This window comes from Miscanthus floridulus, chromosome 8 (genome assembly GCF_019320115.1).
Source record: "Miscanthus floridulus cultivar M001 chromosome 8, ASM1932011v1, whole genome shotgun sequence".
Lineage (NCBI taxonomy): Eukaryota > Viridiplantae > Streptophyta > Magnoliopsida > Poales > Poaceae > Miscanthus > Miscanthus floridulus.
Window position 1 is genome coordinate 4,027,884 of NC_089587.1, and position 24,022 is coordinate 4,051,905.

General features: G+C 43.6%; 2 protein-coding genes and 1 non-coding gene across 3 annotated transcripts; 2 read left to right on the plus strand and 1 right to left on the minus strand.

The window, feature by feature from the left end:
- The first annotated feature begins 7,180 nt into the window (after positions 1-7,180).
- TRNAV-AAC (transfer RNA valine (anticodon AAC)) lies at positions 7,181-7,254 on the plus strand. Its single transcript has one exon. It is a non-coding gene; the product is annotated as a tRNA-Val (tRNA).
- Positions 7,255-8,394: 1,140 nt separating this feature from the next.
- On the plus strand, positions 8,395-12,356 carry LOC136475538 (dehydrogenase/reductase SDR family member FEY-like). Its single transcript, XM_066473029.1, has 8 exons — positions 8,395-8,939; positions 9,919-10,039; positions 10,422-10,539; positions 10,658-10,794; positions 10,961-11,056; positions 11,210-11,302; positions 11,647-11,719; positions 11,814-12,356. The coding sequence occupies exons 1-8, from the start codon at positions 8,596-8,598 to the stop codon at positions 12,077-12,079; spliced, it is 1,248 nt and encodes a 415-aa protein (XP_066329126.1). The 5' UTR covers positions 8,395-8,595; the 3' UTR covers positions 12,080-12,356.
- Positions 12,357-12,625: 269 nt separating this feature from the next.
- On the minus strand, positions 12,626-15,591 carry LOC136475539 (transcription factor ILR3-like). Its single transcript, XM_066473030.1, has 5 exons — positions 15,339-15,591; positions 14,250-14,312; positions 13,777-13,857; positions 13,508-13,670; positions 12,626-13,150 (listed from the first exon to the last, which is right to left on the minus strand). Exons 1-5 carry the CDS (start codon positions 15,428-15,430, stop codon positions 12,857-12,859), a joined length of 693 nt encoding a protein of 230 aa, XP_066329127.1. The 5' UTR covers positions 15,431-15,591; the 3' UTR covers positions 12,626-12,856.
- Between the last annotated feature and the right edge of the window lie 8,431 nt (positions 15,592-24,022).

The window sequence follows — 24,022 nt, forward strand, 5'->3', positions numbered from 1 at the left end:
TTGGCAGTTGATCAGTTCATCCTCTTTTTTTTTTTTTTTTGACACTTCGACAGCAGCGCAGCGCAGCGAACCGGGCCCAGCTTACGACTACGAGGGTGTTCTCGATGGCCTTGCCTGATCAATCGGTGGTCAGATCCTATTTCGGCCCACCACCACCGACCCCTTTCCTTTACCTTGTCACTGGCCCGGCCCAGAGCGATGGTCAGCTGCAAGCAAAAATCCTGCGCTTCCGTGTTGGACAAGACACGCCGTCGGGTACGTTGTACGATTTACGTATTTGTTTTTTAATTAAAAATTAAATAAATAAACAATATACATAAAAATGGGGGAAAACAAACAAACATACTTATTATTCCGTAACGTGCAGGACGAGCAAGAGCTCGTGTACCTGACCTCGGTCCTCGGACCCGGCCGCTCCATCCAATATCGCTTCTCGTGGCCCACCCCAGGAATTAACGCCACCATCCTTAGTAAGCGGCCGGGGTTACGAGGACAGCACCCTGACCGGAAGGTAATGCAATGGGCCGACTTCCACTTTGTTTCCTTTCCCTCAAAAATTCACCATGGCTGCATTGGCTTTACTCTACTCTACAGCTATATCTACATGGACCGCTCGGAATTCCGGTGGACGGTGGCGTCGCCGGCCCACAACTACACCACCACTCGGAACCTCCGGGTCACGTGCTCCGCCGCTTCTGCACCTACTACTACATCTCCCTGCGGCGGCGGCGGCGACGACTTTGCCGCCGGCGGCGTTACCTCCTCTGTCGAAGACGCAAACAAGCAGTCTGTTCGAGAGGCCGTAAACAATTGTGGATTATTTACTGCTGGCTGGTTTAGTGTGAGAGAAAAACACTGTTCCCGGCTGGAAATTTACGATCGTTTACGAGCAAGCGAACAGTCAAAGTCGTGGGGCCCAGCCTCTGCGACGTCGCCACTCACCGCAAAGCTCAAGCTCCTACGTCTACTAAGAACCTTCTCAAATGGTTCTTCGGTGTACTGATAGGAAGCCTGACAGCCCTTGGTGGTGGTTACGGGGCGTAATACCGGAGGAATGACATCAATGTCACCGCCATCAACGGTAGCGTAAGCATCCACAACGGCAACAATAACATCCAACTCACCGTCAAAACACAGGGATCTAGGAAATATGTACAAGATAGATGTCTAGTTTTGATATCTACTCCCCCGTTCCAAATTATACGACGCTTTTTTTTACTTTTTAGATATATTGTTTTTGTTATGCATCTAGATATAACAGCAGCAATTGCTTTTTTCCCTCTCATGGATGGCCTTTTGTTTTTAGGATTGCTATGTAAACTATAGAGCTTGCTTGTTTAGTTGCTTCAGTGTGCAACTCTATTGTATTGTGTGGTCTAATTCCTCTATTTTGAGGATGGAGCCTTTTTTCCATTACCTAAAAAAACCTAGAAAAACAAAACGTCATTTAATTTGGATCGGAGGAAGTACTTTTTTTAACTGTCGCCGGGGGATTGAATCCCCACCTAAAGTAGTATTGATATACCATGGCATGACCACATCAACGGCCTCGTTTTTGGTGAAAACGAGGCAAAACTCTTTTATCCGGTTAATTTTGGAAAACCGGACTAAAACCAATACCAAGCTAAACTAGGATCAGCAGCCCTAGAACAAGGGTGAGGTTGCGACATATCCACGATAAAGAAAAAACAAGAACAAGAACAGGCCCCAGCACAAGGGCGAGGTCATGGCATATCCACGATAAAGAAAAAAAACAAGAACAAACTGGCATCTCTGACATTTTATTGAATACCATCCCATTGCTAAGGATTTCATTCTCATGGTCATACAATGATTTCCTACACATCTACAGACCGGTGTCACAAACTGGCATATCTGTCATACTGACATCCCTATAGTTTGGAACGCCACTGAAAGGTACATTCATCGACCTCAGCTGCATAAGCTCTGTCGCTGTGTAAGGTGGTGGTGGAACGTATTGCTGTGCTTCGCTAATTCTACCCCATGAATCATAGGGGGTATCATCCTCTGGCAAATCTGTGACTAGTCTACCCTGAGCCGGCATAGCATGAAGTACCTCAGTTGGTACTGGTAATGGTATAGCATGAACCGGTACTGGCATGGCATCAACCGGTGTTGGCATAGCATCTCTACCTTCTTGGTCATCATCCGAATCGTCTGAATCACTACTAACTACATCACCGATCATGTCCTCCTCCTGCTGCTCCTCCTCTTCCCGTTCGAACTCGTTCATATCGAAGTCATTGCTTATACAGCCTACTGGAGTTGAATAAAACTGCTCCTACGTCAACTGACCGTCCAAATCCATGTTACCCTAAGTTGCTTCCCCTTCGACCCCAAATTCTTGTTCATTGCATCCAACACCGTCAATGGACGGCCCGTCCTAGAGACCCTGCATCCTGTACCCATTCTCCACCACCACCTCAACCATGGGCACATTGGAACCTTGAATCACCCTATTGTAGCAGGACCACTGAGCAGGGTCGCACAAGGGCATCAGGACATAGTGGGCCCTAGTCTTTCCACTATCAAACCTCCCCTTCACTATGAAATCACTGCCAAACTTTGCATTCAAACAGACACAAAGGTCGTTGAACCTAGGAGGTTCATCAAACCATTCTAATTCTTCTTCCATATCCTCATACCATCTTCTTTCCTAACACTTCCTCCGTTAAAAACTCGGACACACTAATCCATCTACAAAAGCATTTGAGAAAACTTCATCAAGTCGTCCAAATCGTCGTACGTACTATTTATAATAATATCAATACCTATACTAACTATAAATATACTAACTAATCCAATATTAACACCTATAGAAAACTAACTACAATAACTATTTATACTACCTACACTAACTAACTAAACTAACTAACTATACTAACTAAACTAACTAACTTTACTAACTATACTAGCTTACTGTACTACCTATACTACTAAAACCTGTTGGACAACCTAAATAATCTCATCTGATTGGGACCCCAACTAATTATAGAAATCATTTCTCATTAAAACTAATTTTGCATCTTAACCCTAAGTAACAACAGTTTCGATTCAATCAACAAATAGACAACGGGAGTACCTTGACAACGAGAGGGAGATTGGGGCTTAACCAAATCCATCAATGGCGACGAGGTGGCCGCCGGCGACGGGCTTCTTCTGGGAGCAGGAGAGAGAGAGAGGGAGAGGGGTGCCGCACACCGCCGGCCGACCAGGGGAGGGACAGGGGGCGCATGTGAAGGAGACGATGGGGGAGAGAGGCCGGCCGGTGGTGGGGAAGGGGCCGCTGCGCCGGCGACGGGCACGGCTCCCTAGAGCGGTGGGAAGACACTGAGACAGAGAGAGAGAGAGAGGGAGGGAATGGGGAGAGGGGGAGGTGCGGGGGCGGGTGGTACGAGGGGAGGCGCGGCGGCGGCTGGCCGCAGACGGCAGTACGGCAGCGACGAGCGCGTCTTCCCCTCGATCCGATTCGACTGGAGTGAGAGAGAGAGTGTGTGTGTGAGGGGAGGGAGGCCTGTCCGCAGCCCTGTATTCGGCCCTGCCGTGCCGTGCGCGAGTGTCGTGCCCATATCTGTGGCACGGCAGAGGCCCGCCACATCACCGGTCAGCGGCCCGCCTATTGCCACGTCAGCAGCGTTGCCGCGCCGCCATGCATGGCGTGGCAGCGTTGTTTGGCCACGCCGTGGCAATAGGCGCGGCCAAAAGTGTCAGATTTGAAAATAAATAAAAAACAGTGTCAGATTTGAAAATAGTTTAAAAAAAGGGTTAGAAATAAAAAAAAAATCTCTTTGACATAGGGTGCATGCTTAAGATCTTTTTTTTTCCTAGCCTGTTTATTTTTTGAAATGGACCCGGCAGAAGAGCTGTCTGTTTTATTGAAAAGAACGGAGCCTAGAAAGATATTGTACAAACCTATACATAAACCAAAACCAGAAGTGCTCCGCCTCACGAGACCGGAAAAAACAGTCAAAAAACACACCACCAGCATTTTGAAAAGGTGCCTAGTGTTACCGTAGCCTCTAGCTCAAATCAAGCGCGCAACAATAAATTGGAGGCGTATTTTGCTTCCGCCATTTCACACAGTCCTTCCGCCTTCTTATAAATAATTGCATTACAATACTCACAAACATCAGCCGAATGCAGGGAGAAAAGAAATAAATACAATAATATGATCTTGAAACGAGAGTTACGAGAGAGAATTCAGAGCAGATTGGCGGTCAAAGATTCCTGAGCTCTGTTGAGATTGCCTGGACGTGAGGCATCCAGCTTCAACCAATTGGAAAAACTCAGGCACAGCGGACGACGCACGGCACTGATCTCCGAAAGACAATCCTGTGGTGACAAATATGCCTTCCCCCGAAGTTGCCTTCGGCAAATGGTTTCCCCAAAAGATCTTCGTTCGTTTTAGAGTCTTTTCCCTTTAGTTTGCTTTTGTTGCTTCTACTCTTTTGCTGTTGGTTACTTGTTCTTATTCCAATTCCTGCATCTTGGTCTTCGGTCGGTCCCTTGGGCTTCACGACTTCTCCACATTTGTTTGTTGGGGTTCTCTTTTGATTTTTTTTTTCTCTACTTGCCACTTGTACTGCATCTTGCTTCGCTCTCGTTCGTGTATCTGTGGTTCCTTCACTTTCTTTCACTGTGCCGGCGCGGCCGTCTTCTACGGTTTGGTCACAGGGCCGGGAAGAAGGGGCGCCAGGGCCGCAGGGGTATAGGCGGCGTGGATGGGGTCGTGTTGGGTCGAGGAAGAAGCAGTTCATGTTCATCCATTCCCCAAGGCAAGATTTGGTGACGAGTATAATGGCAAGGGAAAGCCAGGGTCCACAAGGCTAGCTAATTCGGTTTTTGGTTATCTTGTGGAGGAGATTAAGTCTTTGCCTAGTTTAAATCTTTCTAGCTTTGAGTGTGTTTTCGTTAAGAGCGTTTGTAATGTAGCCGCACATGAGCTGGCTGATCATCTCAGATTCCTTACCCAAAAGTGTAGCTGTATCTGTTGCTAACGATTTGTTAGCCCATGGTTAATGGAAGTACCATCCAGTTTCAAAAAAAAAAAAAAAAAAAAACCAGGGTCCACAAGGCAAAGGTTTGGTCGACGACACGGCGGTGACGGCGCGGATGGGGTCGTGTAGATTTGGTGATTAATCTACACCCCTCTTCTCGTTCATTCGGTGTGGGTTTTTTCTCTCTCTCCTATAGTAATAATAAAATAATCATATTTTTGTGATGAAGAGATTATATTCTTGTGGTCACTATTTTCCGGGGCGAGTACGTATAAGCGGATGGTCCCCATGCAATCTCGATCGTGCACTGCAAGCCTATAGTACTACGTACGGAAGGTAAGTGAGGTTTCCTAATTTTGGCAGGAGGCATGGCTATACGTTCAGTCCTTGCTAGAAACAATGCACATCAGCACCCGACCTCCAAATGAAGAAGCTGCGAGTGCAAGCACCAAACTGAGGTTGATAGGAACAGGAACACCTGTTGGCATGGGATAGGTTGTGGATGCCTTATTTCCTTGGAAACGAACACAATACCAGTAAACTATATATATGATGCAATGGCAAACTAATGCAGAATAAAAATGTATATTCTCGCAGGCGGCGGATGAAATTAAGCAGGCGTGGTGATGAAGGACAATGCTCAAGGATGCCTTAGGCCAGTCTCAGTGGATAGTTTCGTGACATTGTTTGCAAGACTGTCATGTCATAGTACAATGAAATGGAACTTGAATTAAACACCTACTCTCAATGCAAAGTTTTATTCTATAGTTTCATATATAGGCATTTAATTTCTTGTATTGATCCAAACCCATCGATGCTATTCTTGCTTCAAGATCAAGCCAAATAGTTGCCAATCTGAATTTACCTAGCTTTTGTATATAGAAAAGCTTAATTTCTTGTATACAACAAATTGCATTTCTTCCAAATAGATTCTATAAATCCTGGGAAGGAAATCCCCCCCCCAAAAAAACACTATCCAAGCTCATCCATGTTCTCAACTGCTGGGGGGTCTTGTGGGTTGTGTCGCTGGGTTTCATCGCCGTACACTTTGCCAAGCCGCGGCCTGTGGGCGTGCCGGGTCGTAGACATTTCTTCACCGTCCACATTATAGCGCATGCAGTGGCGCATTTAGGATGAAAAGTTTATGGAGGTCGAAGTTGCTAAGTTTATCGTCGTCTTCAATCTCCAACCTCTTCTCTTCAAAGCAGCCATGGTAAAAAATTCTTGGAGGGGCCCTAGGAGGCTCCATAGGATCAGTGGTGATAGGGGGGCTTGAGCCCCCCTCCCCTGCCTCGCCCCACTGTTAGATCCGCCCCTGAGTGCGTGCAGGGAGATGATGTCGGACCCGATGAGGCCACCAAGTTGCCTTCTTCGTGGAGTTATTAGCCAAAAGACTTGCCATATATATGAATTTGTACACCTAAACGAGACCTGCCTTGATCTGAGGGTCACGTACTCATGAATTTGGAATGTCGCTATCCCGTACGTTATTGCAACCTACGTTGACCATTCTTTTAAATTAGCTAGACATCAGTCTTAGTGGATAGTTTCATTCCATGGCGTTGTTTTCCAAGACAACCATGTCATATAGAATGAAAATAAAACTTTGGAGAATTTAGTCTAATTCGTTCGTAATTCTAGCATCAATGCGTGAACTATTCATAATAGTTTATTCATTCATATAAAGAATTTAGTCTAGTTTCTAATCCATCTGCAATACCCACAGCAACACGCGTAGCTTGATGCATTGCTAAGAACCTTAATGTGCTATCATGGTACTTTTTAATCTATATGTTTTCTAGAAGTGTTACTAGTATTCGTGGTCACGATAGCACAAAAAATATTTAGACTAACACATACTATCCATTAGGTCAGGGGTGCCATAACATTACATTACGGTATAAATATAATAGATCAACCTACGTATAACCTCTAAAATGGACCCTGTGTATACGTAGGTTATATCCATTAGGTCATGGCTGCGGAAACAATTTTTAGGACCGTCGGTTCATACAATTTTTAGGATGGCGAATAATCCGATGGTCTTCGTGGAATGCCGTACGATGTATGCCACAGCGCAGTAGCAACGAGGGTATCTAAAGTTTGGCAGGGGTTCTTACTAAAAATAAATTAAATATATTTGCATAGCATGCCAAGCAAAAGGTTTCGTGGTGTAGTTGGTTATCACGTCAGTCTAACACACTGAAGGTCTCCGGTTCGAACCCGGGCGAAGCCAATTTTTTTTTTTTTTTTTGCCGTTTTCGCCTTTTGTTTCCTTTTGTTTCCCTATATCAGAATAATAAACGTCGGGTTCTAGTCCTTCTTCCTTAGCAAAAAGTAGCAACTTGTGTCTTGACGGAGATTGAAATGGGAAGAAAACAACTTTCGTTGGGTTTCGCAGGGACTATCATCTGTCCCCGTTCATGTGTATCCGTCCAGCGAAGCGTTTTCACTCTTTGTAGTTGTAGCTACTATACGCAATCTGGTGTTATTGGTATATTATTGTCTATATAATATCTGAATGATATATTTACACCAATCTATTATTTTCATATATAAATAGCTAGTGTGCTAGACATATGAAGATTTATTGATAATTTAATATCTTTTGGTTTGATGATGATGAGTTGATGGCCATGTAGATTTACAGGGACGGGGAATCCTTGCGGGGGATTGATTAACTTCTCGATCGGGATGGATGGGATGGGTTACATTCGCGAGGAGGGGACATGAAAATTTCTTCTCCGCCTCATTGACATCTTTAATACGGTCACCACAGTCTCACAGGACATTACATGCTTTAGATCGTTATTAGTTGGAGGCTTGGAACATATTATGACATGCATATATAATTGGGCCCTGTTTAGTTACACCCCAAAATGCTAAATTTTTCAAGTTTTCCCGTCACATCGAATCTTTGGACGCATGTATGAAGCATTAAATATAAATAAAAAATAAAACTAATTACACAGTTTAGACGAAATCCACGAGACGAATCTTTTAAGCCTAATTACACTATGATTGGACACTAATTATCAAATAACAACGAAAATGCTACCGTAACGTTTTGCCAAAAATTTTGTCATCCAAACTGGCCCTCGAAAGCCTGGAACACATCATATCATATCGCTATCAGGCAGCAGGAGCACGGACGCCGATAAGACTGGTGCACGCACAGCTGCTCCGTCCTTGCTAACCGTTGAACCAAATGTCATGGCCTTTTTTGGTAATATAAAATGAATTCATTCGTTACCGATATAAACCATCCGTAATCAAGCAGATTCATCACGGAGGAGACAAACGGTGTGAGACTATAAAATAATTTATTTATTTATGAATCCTCCATGGACGACACGACGAAGGTCCGACACAAAGACTCAGCTGGAGAGCCCTGTCGCATCCGCACGCAGCGCAGATCGCCATCTCGACCCAAACCCCCACGCTGGCTGCTGCACTGAGCAGTAACCACCAGTCCTGCCTCCTGCTCCTGCCCTGCCGTCCAGTCCACCGTCGACGCCAGCCACGCCTCGCCTCTCAAAGATTCGATTCCCTCCTCCCTAGTCCCTCCCACTCCCACATGGCCGGCGAACTGCGCCACCGCCGCGTGCCATCGGAGGACGGGGACGGGGACGAGGGCGTCGTCGCCTCCTCTCAAAGATTCGATTCCGCCGATGGCAGCGGCAAGGCCGGCACTTCTTCGTCTGGCGGCGCCGGCGGCGAGGGGGCGGAGCCGTGGAGGGAGAAACGGGACGCGCTGGGGTGGCTGGAGTGGGGCCGCGGCTGGATAGCCGTCGTGGGGGAGTTCCTCTTCCAGCGCATCGCCGCCAGCCACCTTGCCAACCCGCTCGAGCTGCCCCCGCTCGACGGCGTCTCCATCGTCGTCACCGGCGCCACCAGCGGCATCGGGCTCGAGATCGCAAGGTGCCTGCTTTCGCCCCTCCTTCGTCCCCTTGTTTTCTTCTGCCCCACATCACAAGATGTCATGGATGGATCTTTTAGCCGGCCGTTGCGATTCGCCTGCTCCACGATAGTTAGCTGCAGCTTTTTCATGTACTTGGATTCGAACGATTGATGATAATTTATTCCAGAGCAGATCGGTTTAGTGTCTGGGTACTGTGATTAGTGTTGCTGACTTATCTGTGTCGTTTGCTTAACCGAGTTTTCAGTTTCTCTCCTTGTAATTTGTACTATAAACAGAGAGAGAGAGAGAGAGAGAGAGAGAGAGAGAGAGAGAGAGGGAGCGAGGGAGGGAGGGAGGGAGAGAGCGAGAGAGAGAGCGAGGGAGCGAGGGAGAGCGAGGGAGCGAGGGAGGGAGGGAGGGAGCGAGGGAGAGAGAGAGAGAGAGAGAGAGAGAGAGAGAGAGAGAGAGAGAGCAAAAGGTGAAACATAGTAAACCTGAACAATTTTTATTACTTAATCTTGTTCATGTATATGGAACAACTACTTAACCAATTATGTATACTAGTATGGTATAAGTATTTGGTGTTGTTAATCACTTAATCTTTTATGATAAAGCAAATGCTTCACCAACTAACTGCTGAGTGCTGACTGCTGGACACTCAAATCTTCATCCCCATGTAGTACACCTGCTGATCCGAAATCTTGTTTTTGTGAATCCCATCATTAAAAAATAAAACATGTCAAACTGCTCTACAAAATCTCTCTATTTACTCCATTTTATATCGGAGCACCTAAATGACTAAGTCTTTGTGTTATTATCACTGTAAAATAAAAGGTCTTCTTGTTGTCTTCAATTTTTCTTCAACCTGTGGGGATATTTTATTGGAGTTCATGCTTGCACAAAGCATGGTACAAAACTATAAATCTGCAAGCATCTTGTTCCCAAACTGGAACTGGTGTGGTACTAACTGGATCCTTTTTACCTTAATGTACAAAACAGGCAACTCGCCCTCGCTGGGGCACATGTTGTGATGGCTGTTAGGAGACCCAAGGTGGCACAAGAGTTGATTCAGAAGTGGCAGAATGAAAATTCAGAAACAGGAAGACCACTGAATGCTGAGGTAATTTTGAACATACTTGCTGTGCGACCCTGGATGATGAATGAGGCTGTGTAACTTGATTAAATTTTGTATGGCATGACCTGATTGTTGTCTGCAGACATATTACTGTTCTTTTCCAATCTGATGCAATTAAACATTAGTTTGAGCTTCTGCTATCCGTTTAAAATGTCTTCCTAATATATTAAGCAATATTTATGTACTTAACTACATATATTACCTATGCGTATGTTCGCCACACTTGCCACCTTTATAATCAGTCACCAGAGATGCATATCATGATTGGTAAAGATATATAACTTACAACTTACAAGCCATAACTTCAGAATCATAAATTTGGTTTAGTTGTCTGCTATTTTACATTATTTACACCTTACTCTTTAAGGTGATGGAACTTGACCTGCTCTCCCTCGACTCGGTCGTAAAATTTGCTGATGCTTGGAATGCTCGTATGGCACCCCTGCACGTGTTGATCAACAATGCTGGCATCTTCGCTATAGGAGGTCTGCAAGATTATTTATTAACACAATCGCTTGGATTTTGACATACTAAATCTCAGGTTTCAATTAAGCATGTATTTTAAATTGTAGCAGAGATACCAACCTTTTCCATTCTTTGTAGAACCCCAGCGTTTTTCAAAGGATGGACATGAAGAACACATGCAAGTTAACCATCTTGCACCTGCATTACTGGCGATGCTGCTTATACCTTCCCTTCTCCGAGGTTCTCCCAGCAGAATTGTTAACGTTAATTCAATTGTGAGTTTTCTTGTCTCACCATCAGTGGTATTGCAGGCACAGTTTTCTACCATGAATGCAAATATTTTGAATTATAATTTCAATTTAGAATCAATGAAGTTGCAACTCTACAATTCTTTTGTTGCTACATTAGCATTATCTGACCTGTGTGTGTTTCCAATTGCAGATGCACACTATAGGTTTTGTTGATGCTGAAGATATGAACTTGAGAAAACATAAATATAAAAGTTGGTTGGGATATTCAAATAGCAAGTTGGCACAGGTAACTTTTTGTTAAAGACTGCTGACAAAAGTTGCTCCCTTTAAAATGCTAGTTCCCTTTTTGTACCTTTGAACTGCTTATTTTTCTGTCCATCAGAATAGAAGTGTGTGCCTTTAATCTAGTACATCTGAATTCTTCTTGTTGCACTCTCAGGTAAAATTCAGTAGCATGCTTCATAAGAAAATTCCTGCAGAAGCTGGGATCAGTGTAGTTTGCGCTTCTCCTGGAATTGTCGACACGAATGTTGTGAGTTCCATTTCCATTTCATTTGTGGCCCGATCATTTGTGCTGTTTCAGGAGGTGGATCATTATACATAACATGTATGCCTGCCTATCATTCACATTTTGAGAAACATAGAGGTTTGGATAGTCATCGCATATGATTAGTTAAACGCAATGACAGAAAAGAAAACTCAAATTAAAAGGCGCATATATTGTTGGATGATTAATTCACATGTATCATAAGTTCTACCACTCCCTAACAAAGTATATTTATCACTCATCCTGATGGCCACAATTTAGCAACCTATTCTTCTTTGTCTTTATTCACTATATATAAATGTTAGCTCAACACTTGTTACATGATGCAGGCAAGAGACCTTCCTAAGATTGTTGTAGCTGCATATCATTTGATTCCCTACTTCATATTTGATGCTCAAGAAGGTGAAGTTACTGAACTTCTGCTGTCGCTTCCTGTCAGTCAACAGCTTGCACATCTTCTGATATACACAAACATTCTGTTTTGGATCCCATTCAGGTTGTAGGAGTGCATTATTCGCAGCATCTGATCCCCAAGTTCCAGAATACTGCGAGATGCTGAAGTCGGAAGACTGGCCAGTTTGTGCTTGCATTAACTATGACTGTAATCCGATGAATGCATCTGAAGAAGCGCACAATCTTGAAACCTCACAGCTGATCTGGGAGAAGACGCTAGAGATGATTGGCCTTCCGCCAGATGCCCTGGAGAAGCTCATCGCCGGAGAAACAGTTCAGTGTCATTATGGACAACAGGAGACAGAATAGGATATCGCACAGATCCAAACCATACCACTTTTTAGTTAAGGGTTTAGAGGTGGTTTGTTCCAGCCTTTAATTAGAGCACCCATGTTATATCATTTTGATCCTGAATTTGCAGGGGAAAGCACAGGGTAAGGAAGACAGAATTTGTTAACAAATACCAATCTTTGCTCTTTTTTTTTTGGTGTGCAAATTGACGATGTAAAAGAGTTGTAGAAACAAATCTCCCCTATTATTTGATTATTACAGATCAATGATATACTCAAGACAGAATTTTAAGAGATACCTACCCTGGGTCCTTTTTCCCTCTACGAAGCTTTTTTTCTTGGTGTGCTCATATTTTCATTGGTTGACGGACTTGGTTTCTAGTACTGCCGACAAAATTCATGGAACACCGCAAGTGCAAATGCTGGCGGTATAGAGATGATTTAAAAGATTTAGTTCATCAAATTCATTTCCTGCTATGCATATGCTCAGCTAAGGCGAAATATTGGACACCAAGAACAGGATCGGCCTCCACAGGTCACGCTCACAAATGGGACAAGGGGCACAAGGCAGCAAAGGATATTTGCCAACTAGAGGGTTAAGATCCATATATTAATTACAGGCACCACCCTTCAATAGAACAAAGTAAGTTGATAACGACTGCTGGAAACAACTGTTACAGCATAAACATGACGCGAGTTGCGAACTTGATTCCTCTCCAGGGACCTAACTGACACTCTGAATTGCCGCCCAATGCATGAAATGGCACGATGAGTGAGCATTCCAAGGTAGCTTCCCCTAAGCATTTGGCGGCCAGAGCTTTGGATCTTGAGTTGTGTCCACGATGGTTGGAGGCAACCACTGCCACATTGCCATCCCAGGGAATGGTGCAGGGATCGGAGCACTTTTGTTGGCTGGAGCTTGCTGTGGCGGCACAAATGGAGTAAAAGCAGCGGGATGGTATGAAGCTGGATGAGGGAGATGGGGAACATATCCTGTAGGAGCTACACTCATAGCTTTGACTTGCTGTTCCAGCCTATCCTTTTCTACCTTCAGTCTCACTTTCTCTTCACGGAGCTCATTTTTCTCCTCCTGAAACAATAATAGAGCATTTCCTTAATTAAAACATACATTTGATCAGATAGTAGGCTTCTTATAGATGCGTGGGAGGTTACACTGCCATCTCTAAACTTGCATATTTAAAAATGGCAAACCTAGTCTAGAAACCAAATTGGACCAAGCAATCGCTGCAGACACATAGGGCATGATTGTGAATTTAGTAGATCTAGGTTTGCCTGTTTGGACCATGGTGCAGAAGCAGAAGACCAAAAATACCATGCATTTCCAAGAAACAACAAAACCGAAGACATTGAGAAGCATGTGGAGGGCATCAAAGATTCTGAAATCCAGTAGAAAAATTTCTAAGGATAGGCTGTATGAGGAAGATACCTTCAAGTCCTTGATATTCTCCCGCAGCTTCTCATTTGATTCTTTAAGCTTTTCTGCCTCACCTCTAAGTTGTGCCACCATACGGGCTGCATCACTCAAGATGTTTGCTTTATCCAACTTTGCTTGTTTACCAGGATTCATAACTGAACTTAATTCCAGGAACCTGCAATTCAAAATAACTGATGAGAACTAAGATATGTGCAAGTAAGTGCATTCACCATTCCTTTCTTGAGCAATGGTTTGAGAAATATAGTATATATTTGCATTACCTGTCATTCAGCTTGTCCCTCCTCATTTTTTCACGACAAGCTTTGGATTTTGGACCAGATGAAGATGGTTCATCTCTACCCCTGCACAGACCAAAGTATTTTATATTATAGAGCAGAACATAAGGAAATGCCATGTACAAGTCAAATTCTATGTTCATAGGCGTGATTCCATTGGCAAGCATAAGAAATGAAACACAACGGATCACATGGGAATTGAAATTTGATGGAAGATAACTCATAGCAATACGCTATACAGTCACTATTATCTGATTGCACACTAATGTTTTACATCTTGTTGGCATTTTAGAACCTTTAAAGTCTAAGGTTTCCTGTTTGGGGCTTGAAACCCATGAAAAGGAAGGACAAGATGCCCAAATAGACACACAATGGATAGGAACTTGACAGACTGACAGAGTTCAGCTACGTGCACATACCTCACAATCAGAATGAAGAGTAAAGACAAGAAACAATACCTTTTCCCCAAATTAGCTTGCTCAAATCCACAAGCATCTCCATTGACACCCTCAATCCCATGTCTGCTACAATTGCAAAGTAAGTACCAAATCCATCAACAGGAAATACACAGAGAGGAAATGCACGTGCAGAGTAGCAGCTCAAGAATCTGATAAACCATCGTGCTGCTTGTATTTCAGTCAAACATACCTCCAGAGGCACAGGTGCGTAGTGGAATCCTAAGCCAGGATAGTAACGTGAAGAGAGGTAGAGGAAGACCGAAGTTGACTTGGGTAGAGGCAATAAAAGGAGACTTGAAAGGATGGAATATACCCAAAGACTTAGCCTTAGATAGGAGTGCTTGGAAAACAGCTATTCACGTGCCTGAACCTTAATTGCTTCTGCTGGGTTTCAACTCTAGCCTACCCCAACTTGTTTGGGACTTAAAGGCTTTGTTGTTGTTGTTGTATAAGAAGCAAGGGTAACGTCTAGGACCATGATAATGCAAATCACTACAATATGTTATATAACGCATGATGAGCTGCGAAAAAGGCTATTCCAGCTAGCACACAAACTTCAATTGCTTGGAGATACTTGTACATGATAACAGCAGCAGTAGTCATATATAACAAGTGTTCGTTAACCAGTAATGTTGCATATCACCATTCACAGATATCAGTTCCCACCTATGAACCAACTAGTGCTACAAAGCTCTGAACCTCAGATGCACATATCAAACCCAATCTACTCGGGAACAAGGAAAAGTGAAATTTCCCTAACTCCATAAACCGAGAACGTAGATTAGGTAACAGAATTGCAGACTGAAAACTGCCAGATGCATAAGCCTTCCTCCTTTCCTTTCGAAAAAAAAAAACAAAAGATAATATGCGCATGCTGTTTCAAATAGCACATAGTTTTTAGAAGTTATACATCAGCCAAATCAAGTAATTTGTCTACCACCGCCCACAATTTTTTAACCAAAGAAAAAAAATAGCAATCGGCCGCGACAACGACCTCGGGAGTATAAAATCCATGCACCGCGCCATAAACCGAAACGCAATCTACATATACACAACGAGAAAGGGCTGTTCCGGTTGGCATCGCCGTACCCTCCGTCGCAGAAGATGGCGAGATCCCCGTCGTCGCCGGCGCCGCCGAGGAGGAAGTCCTCCACGGGGTCTCCGCCTACGGCGCAGTCCATCGTCGCGGTCGCGGCGGCCGGGGGATTCCGCGGTCGGGGCGAGGCTAGGCTAGGGTTCCGCGCGGTCAGGCGGGCGGGCGAGAGCGAGACGAGAGGTCGAGAACGAGCCGGGACCGGGAGAACGCTTTTGCAGAATGCACCCTGGATGCGACCCCAGTTGTTAACAAGGTCCTCGCGGAGGCGCGGGAGAGGGGCCCGTTTGGAATTTCGGGAGACGCGAGGGGCCTTGATGCGGTGAAGTTGGTGGAAGGCTGGTTGGTGGTGGCTAGGGATGAAAACGGTACGGATATTTTTCGACCGTATTCGAAACCGAATCCGTTTAGAGGGGTTGAGATCTGTCCGTATCCGAGTCCGGATATCCAACATCCGATACCGTATCCGTATCCGAATACTCAAATCGCATATTTATGATGTCGATATCCAATCGTATCATATCCGACATAGTTGACACTATCCGTATTCGAATCCGAATCCGAACAGAAATATGAAAACAAATGTAATATCGGTGATATCCGTCCGTATCCGATCCGTTTTCATCCCTAGTGGTGGCTTGGCAAGAGTTTGGAATGGAGGGGGAAAAGGGATATGATGGCAATGTGAAGAACGAGATGGATGGATGGTCTGTGTTTCGCCGCCATGTGGTCCTGCTTGTCGTTTTGTGTGCTTCGTGTATTATACAGTATGCTGTAATTTGAGGTCTGTTTTGATACAAGAGCTAATTGTTAGGTAATTAAAATTAACTAAATTAGCTCTGGTATATCCGGATGTATTGAGGACATGTTTGTTTCAACGATGACCTATCGGTACTGAACATGTATCTAGGTATCTCATCCCATCGCAAAATTATGTGAAAGAAAGGTAAATACTATCCTGGGTATTAGCAAATGTACCTCTTTTATGTCTTATGTCGTACTTGTTTGGTTCTAAATTATAAGATGTTTTGGCTTTTCTGTATACATAGTTTCTATCATGTACTTAGATATACACTATGTCTGAATATATATAGTAAAAATAATGTATTTAGAAAAGCTAACCCGTCTTATAATTTAAACCAGAGAGAGTACATAAGACACGATATAAGACATCGTGAATATTGAGAATAGGGAAGTTTATATCATAGGCAAGACTCTCACGCTCTTCGTGTGGGAGAAACGTGGATTTTGAGTGAAGATGGTAGGGTGGACCACAGATATGAGAGGCACAGAGGATGCACAAAGACTGGCCCCTCCGTGTGGCGACCAAACGGAGAGCTCGTTGAGTCAACACTGGACTTGACAGTGATGGGCCATAGTGGATGAAGAATATATTCGGTGGTGGGCTAACTCCTACCTGACGGATCGGATTCCCTTCACCAACTTGGTTGGGCTGTTTTCCGGAGCCCACTATCTTCGGCCCTTGTTTAGTCGGGGAAATTTAGATTTTGGGCTACTATAGCACGTTTGTTTTTATTTGGCAAATAGTGTTCAAACATGGACTAATTAGGCTTAAAACGTTCGTCTCGCAATTTTCCACCAAACTGTGCAATTAGTTTTTCTTTTCGTCTATATTTAATGCTCCATGCACGAGCCGCAAATATTCGATGTGACAGGTACTGTAGCAACTTTTTGGAAGTTAGGGTGGAACTAAACTAAGGGCTCAGTAGTTGTTTTGGGCTGTCACCTGTCCAAATCAGGTGTGACCGTGACATGCAAACCACCTGATGCCTTTATTCTACTCTCCCTCCTTTTTTTAACCTTTACAAAGAGAGAACAAATGCCTTGCGACTAGATGAGACTGAGACTACCAGGGAGGAAGCAGGAGCTGACATTTCTCACACTGATCAGACATTTCCATTGAATTTTCCTCTAGATTCCATTGTTTTTTCTGGGCCCACAAAGAGCACAAGCACAAAGCATTGGTGAACATTAACCAAATTTCCTTATAAAAAAAGTTGTGACAAATTTGAGTGATTTATGGTTTTAGTTTGCACTACAAGTGCTTCTTAGACCTTCAGCTTACAAGATACGCAGCTCTCCCGCGCGTTCGAGAAAAACACCTTCAGCTTACATATCCTATGCCATCCTCAGTTCAGCAGCAGTGGGGCCAACACTGCGTAGAGCTATGATTATTCGGCTGTAAAAAGGAGGGCAACTTCCTGGCTTTGGACTTTCGGTCCAAAATTCCATATATGTTTTTGAGCTCCACTTCTTCTTGATGCCTGTCAACACACACAGAGACACACAGATGGATGGAGGATGCTGCTCCAGCTCCACTCACCCTGAAGAAAATTGCAATCGGTCCAAGTGTTGCCTGCAGATTCCCTTCTTCTGCATGCCTCTGCTTTATACCCCTCCCACACACACGCGCAGAGCAATGTTCCATGGATGGATGGAATTGATGCATGGATTCCCCTCCTTTTTATCACCCAACTACAAGAGTGCAACGAGGGGTTGCAAACACCTGGAAATGTGCCGGGCAATCTGCCAATTGCTGGGTATTATTACTCATCACTAAGCTAGATGCATGATCCATTACCGCCACCTAATTGCGTCTCATCAACTCATCAAAAAAAAAAGTTACTGCTTTTTTATCTGAATTAATTAAAAAAGGGGCCTAATTCAGGACTAATGAAGAGATAATTGTCTAATCTTCTAGACTAGTGGTTTTTTCCTCAAACATTTTTCCTTGACTGTACTAAGCTTCTGAATTTCTTGTTGTACAGTACAGTAGAAGCCTGCCGTGGGGAAAAGACCAAATGGATACAGAAAAAAATAGACAAGCTTTTTTATTAAAAAACATACATGAGAAGAATTCTAGCTTAGATGCATATATTTCAGAGAAGCAACTGAGAATATTTGGACAAAATCCAGAGATTTTACCTTTTGGCAAAATGAGATAATAAAAAAACTAGGCTTGGACAGGAGATTGTGAAGTGACCAAGAAGATCTGCAACATCCTCTGATATCTCCTGCTTCTCAAGCCCTAACAACAAGTGGCTTCCACCACCTCCACTGCCAACATATTTTATGCCTGCACAAAATGGTTGACATGCTGTGAGCCGTTGCTTCTGATCCAGTGCTCATCATGAGATTAAAGAAAGCTAATCCCTGGGTGCAAAGCAAAAGACACCACACCAATGTCACCTCCTAATGAGCCCAAAAAGAAAACACCACCACAGAGATGGACTCGATATTTTTAAACACACGCCCGCACAAAAGAACTCCATATGTACCTCATCCCTACATGGCAACAGTGATGTGGCTGACCCTGAAAATCATGCTGTTTTTTAACCATATCCTAGCAAAAAAACAACTTTTTGGTGCCTTGCACTACCGTCTGGTATGGTGATGACAACTTTTGCAGATTCATGGATGGTCATTCATAAAATTATTAGAAAGGTCACTGGAGATCATTTGTCCAGTGGAAAATAAAGGCGCAGATGTGCCTTAAGGTTAACAATTAGTGCAGCCATCTTGGGGCTAAATAGTGATAAGTAACCGCCATTTCGCTGCTGTGAGTTTGTCAGCTGCAAAGCTTGCCTTTTTAAAAACAAAAGGAAAATCAGAGTAGCCATGAAGCATGCCTTTTGGCCTTGTGATCCAAGAACACTGAAACAGCTGTCCTGAAACTGACTTGTGTGCAGCAATGGAACAAACTAGAGCAGTGTTCGGCTGGCTTGTTTTTCCTCTCACAGAATCACTGTTCACGTCCTGCCGGAACAGTATTTTTCTCTCACAACAATTAGCCGGAATAGTATTTTTCAGTCCTGCCGAACAGGCCCTAGGTGGTTGCTCGTACATTTAACATTTTGTTGCTGGTAAAGTAGTAACTATTGAAGTGTAGTTGAAATGCTGCTCAGCTCATGGATTTTGTTAGTCTACCGATAAAATAAAATTTGGCCTTAAACTACTAGATTTGCATATTGCCATATTCTTTATTCATATGTTTTTGAGTTGACAGTCCATCCCATCGTGACGTTTTTACCTGACCTTTTTCGGTATAAACATAAAACATGGGAAGTATTCATGGATAAGAGTTTGCACTGCGATTTCACATTGCTGGAATGGCACATTTCATTCCTCCCATTAAAAAGTAAACTAATGCTGGTCAATCATGAATCATGCAGCGCAAGTAACGTGTATGGATTCCCGACTCATGACTTTGAAGTTTTAATCATGTTTTGTTTATCATTTGAATCGTACTGGAGCAACTTCTAGTAGCAACAAAAAAGTCCACTGCGATAGTGTTTGAAGTTTGAACTGCAAGCAAACCCTCTTGCTTGCTTCAGCAAGCAACCTTGGCCTTGTTTTTTTCCAAAGCATGTGGTTTGTGTTAGATTGATCTCTTCCAATTTGCCCAATAGCTAATTGGCCCCTTGATCCGCGCCGTGATCGGAGGCGCCCAACCGCTCCATGGTTGGTGGGCCACCATCGCACAGCGCCATAAAAAGGGAGGTGGGGGCCAGGGCACATGGCACGAGGTTCACCTGAGCTGCCAGACGTCCCACCTACAGTCTCTAAACCCTAACCGATCTAAGAGGGGGTGCTGCCAGCGACAGGAAGACCGTCATCGGCCACCGCCGCCTCTGCACCGTCGCCACCGCGACAGCGCCTTCACCGCCGGGCTTCACCGCGCCACCGACGAGCAACCTCGTGGTCAGCTCGTCTTTTACGAAGGCGGCCGATGGTTTGCACCTCCGCAACCCCTCTCTCTCTCCCTCTTTCTCTCTGTTTCTCGTTTTAGTTTATGTTCTAGGGTTTACACTTCATCAAATGTCAGTAGGTGTGCTAGATCTATGGCTAGTGATCCTATCAATTCTATCAATGGTATCATTCGCCTAACTAGGCGTAGATCTAGCTTATCGGGGTAGAAAACCGAGTAGCAGCAATTAGAAGGAGGTGAGAGATCCGATTCAGATCTAAGCAAAGTGTTCGATCTGAACCCTAAACCTTAATCGGGTGAAGAAAAAGGGAAAGAAATGGTCTCGATTTCGAAAAAGAACAGTAGCCAACCCTAACCCTAATCCTAGAAACGGATCGAACAAAGGAGAGGAGGACCTACACGGACTCTCCGCCACGCATCACCACCGCCGTCGCGTGGGTTGTATCATGTCGTCGCATAGGAAGGAACTCCACCGCCGCCTCGTCGGCGTGCGGGGAGAAGCCGAGTCACGCTCGCCGCCTTGTGTGCGAGCCTAGCCGAGGGCACCATCATAGGACTGCTCGACGGCGGCGCGCTCACCCACTGGGGAGCACGCGCTCCGACGAAGGGACCTGCGGCGGCGCCAGTCAAATCTAGGGTTTAGGGAAAGTCTCCACCACAACGCGTGTAGGGCGCAAAGAGCACCACCATGGTGCCGCTTGACGGCGCCGCGAGTGGATCCAGCCACACGCGTGCACCGACGAAGGGCGCCACGGCAGTGCCACCACACTTTCTCTCTCGGGCCATCGTGGTTTGGAGTGACAGTGGGAGAGAGAGCCAACGCCGCGGCAAAGAAAGAGAATTGAATGATAAGAATGACCTAGGGTTCGGGCGCACGGCCATCGTCGCCGTTTTTATATCCACCGAGAACGACGGACAACCGTCCGATCGCGATGAACGGCTGAGAGCCATCGGGCCAGGTACAGCCTGGACGGGGAAGGAGAATCCCGGCCCAGGCCTAGGTTGCGGCCTAGGCACGAGGGAGCAGGCACGCGCGCGCTCTGTTGGGCCGCTGCTGGGCCGCGAACGCGGGCGCGCGGGCAGAATTTCGCTATTGGGCCGAGCACTGTTTCAACGGGCTGGGCTAAATGAACCGTATAAACTGAGTTATTGTTTTATTTATTATTTTCAAAAGCAAATTTTGATCTTTTTTGTCCAGTTTCAATCTCTGTCAAAATTTGAACCAATGGGACATTTTTTCAGAGAGTAGATTATTACAGTAAAATGCTTCTAAAAAGTAGATAAATAATTTTTTTCATGTTTCCGATGCAATGTTAAAGTTTGAAGAGCAGTCATTTTTAGTCAGTAAATTATAATATTGTTATTTTTCTAACCAACGTTGATAATAGCAATATTATAATGTTTATTCATAAGTTTTTCCATGCATTAATTCTGTTTCTGCCCAACGGTGATGTAGAATTAGTTTATAAGAAAGTTGTATGTTTTAATTTTGACCGGCGTTAAATTAAGGCATGCAATTATTATGACATATTTTTTCACTATCTCTGACGGTGTTTTTCAGGACTCAACCCAATGGCATTTATCTCGCACATACCGCCTCTTGAAAGGAGCAACTATAGGGTACGACGAGAGAAGTATGAACTAGCACTTGCGCTGTCTGAAAATGACCTAGCGCTTACCTTCCCGTGTCCTACTGAGCCAGTGGACCCGATGAGGGAAGAAAATGAGTCTGATACTGATTTCACTGCTCGGCAGCTAGATCATGTAGAAGTGCGGATGAAATATGATCTCGAACGCAAGAAATGGGATATTTCAAACAATAAATGCTTGATGGTGGCTAAGTCCACTATTTCAGATGCGATAAGAGGGTCTATCCCATATTGTGATACCGCCACAGAGTATCTTAAGAAGGTGAAGAGTCAGTTTACTGACTCAATGTTCGCCTAAATGATCGATTAAACGACCACTAAACGGTAAACGGTAATAAACTGTTTTGTTTTGGGGGTAAACGGAAATTAAACGGTTGACCATTTAAACGGTCAAAAAACGGGAAAAACAATCTAAACGGCCTAAACGGAACGGAGATAAACAATATTAAATGGGCTCAACAGCTGTTTAAATGGTTGTTTAGGCGAACACGAGGTAAATCTAGTTCAGTTTTGTATGGATAATTTTGTATACTTAAGTTTATTATATTTATAAATATATACACTTGATATGTTACATGCATAAATATCTATATTTGGTTCTTTTCACATGCATAAATATATATACATACCAAAATAATTGATTTTTACTCGGATAAATATGTATTGTTTTTTTAAAGTACAAAACCATTTAGGTCGTTTAACTTTGTTTAAACACTATGTAAACAGTCTAAATTTTAAAGGAAGGATGATCGTGTAAAGACCGTTTACCATTTAGAAAAACATTGTGTGCTCTTCAAAGGCTTATGCTAGTACTTTGATCAAGATATTATTCAATGAGAAATACACTGGTGGCGGTATCAGAGAGCACATACTAAAGATGAGCAACATGGCTTCGAAGCTGAAGCTAATGGACTTAGGGCTCAAGGATGAGTTTCTTATTCATTTGGTTTTTACTTCCTTGCCCAAAGAATATAAAACTTTTGTTGTTAACTACAACATGCAGCCCGATAAATGGGATATAGAGAAGCTCATTGCAATGTGTGTTCAAGAAGAGGAGAGACTAAAAAGCTCACAGGGTGACTCTGCAAACCTTATGAAGGACAACAAAAAGAAGAATTTCAATAAGAAAGTCAAACCTCAAAGAAAAGCTCCTCAGAATGACCACCATTAGAAGAACAACAACGCTCAAGTTAAAAAGGATCAGTGTAAATGGTGCAAGAAGTATGGACATTACTAGAGGGACTGTTCAGACTTCCTGAAGAGCCTTCTAAAGAGATGTGAGGATTTCATTACATTCATAAATGAATCCTTGTATTTAAGTTATGCAAAATCTACTTGGTGATTGATTCGGGTGCAACTATTCATTTTGCAAATTCATTACAGGGATTTCATACGAGGAGGACCCTGCAAAGAGGAGAAAGAAGAATTAAAGTAGCAAATGGAGTTGAAGCTGAAGTTGAAGCCATTAAAGATCTCTCTCTAGAATTAGTTGATGGTTTTGTACTTAAGCTTTCAGATGTTCTATATGTACCCTCTTTGCAAAGAAACTTAATAAGTGTTTCATGTTTAGATGATGATGGATATGATTGCCATTTTGATAATGACAAATGTCGGATTGTGATTAATAATAAGTGTGTTGGTCTTGCCTTCCAACAAGACAAACTTTATTTATTATCACTTTCTGAGAATGTGGATTATGTAAGGACTGAGAATGAGAATGTCTCTTCATCTATGAATGCAATAAATAAGCGAAAGAGAGTGCATGATGTATCTTCGAAATTATGGCACTATCGTTTAGGCCATATTTCGAGGGGGAGAATAGAGCGATTGATTAAGAAATCAATTCTTCCACCTTTTGAATTTTTAGATTTAGAGCAATGCATTGATTGCATAAAAGGAAAATACGTTAAGAAAATAAAGAAAGATGTCAAATGAAGCGCAAGAATGTTAGAAATAGTTCACATAGACATCTGTGGTCCTTTTCCTATGAAGAGTGTGGATGGTTATGATTCATTTATAACATTCACATATGACTATTCTTGTTTTGGCTATATTTATTCAATTAAGAAAAGATCGAAAGCATTGGATAAATTTAAGATATTTAAGGCTAAAGTAAAAAATCAGCACAACTTAAAGATCAAGGTAGTAAGATCCGATCGTGGGAGAAAGTACTACGGTCGACACACCCCATATGACTAAGTTCCTGGACCTTTTGCAAGGTTCTTATAGGAAAATAGCATAGTTGCCAGTATTCTACACCGAGCGAGCCTCAACAGAATGGAGTAGCTGAAAGACGCAACCG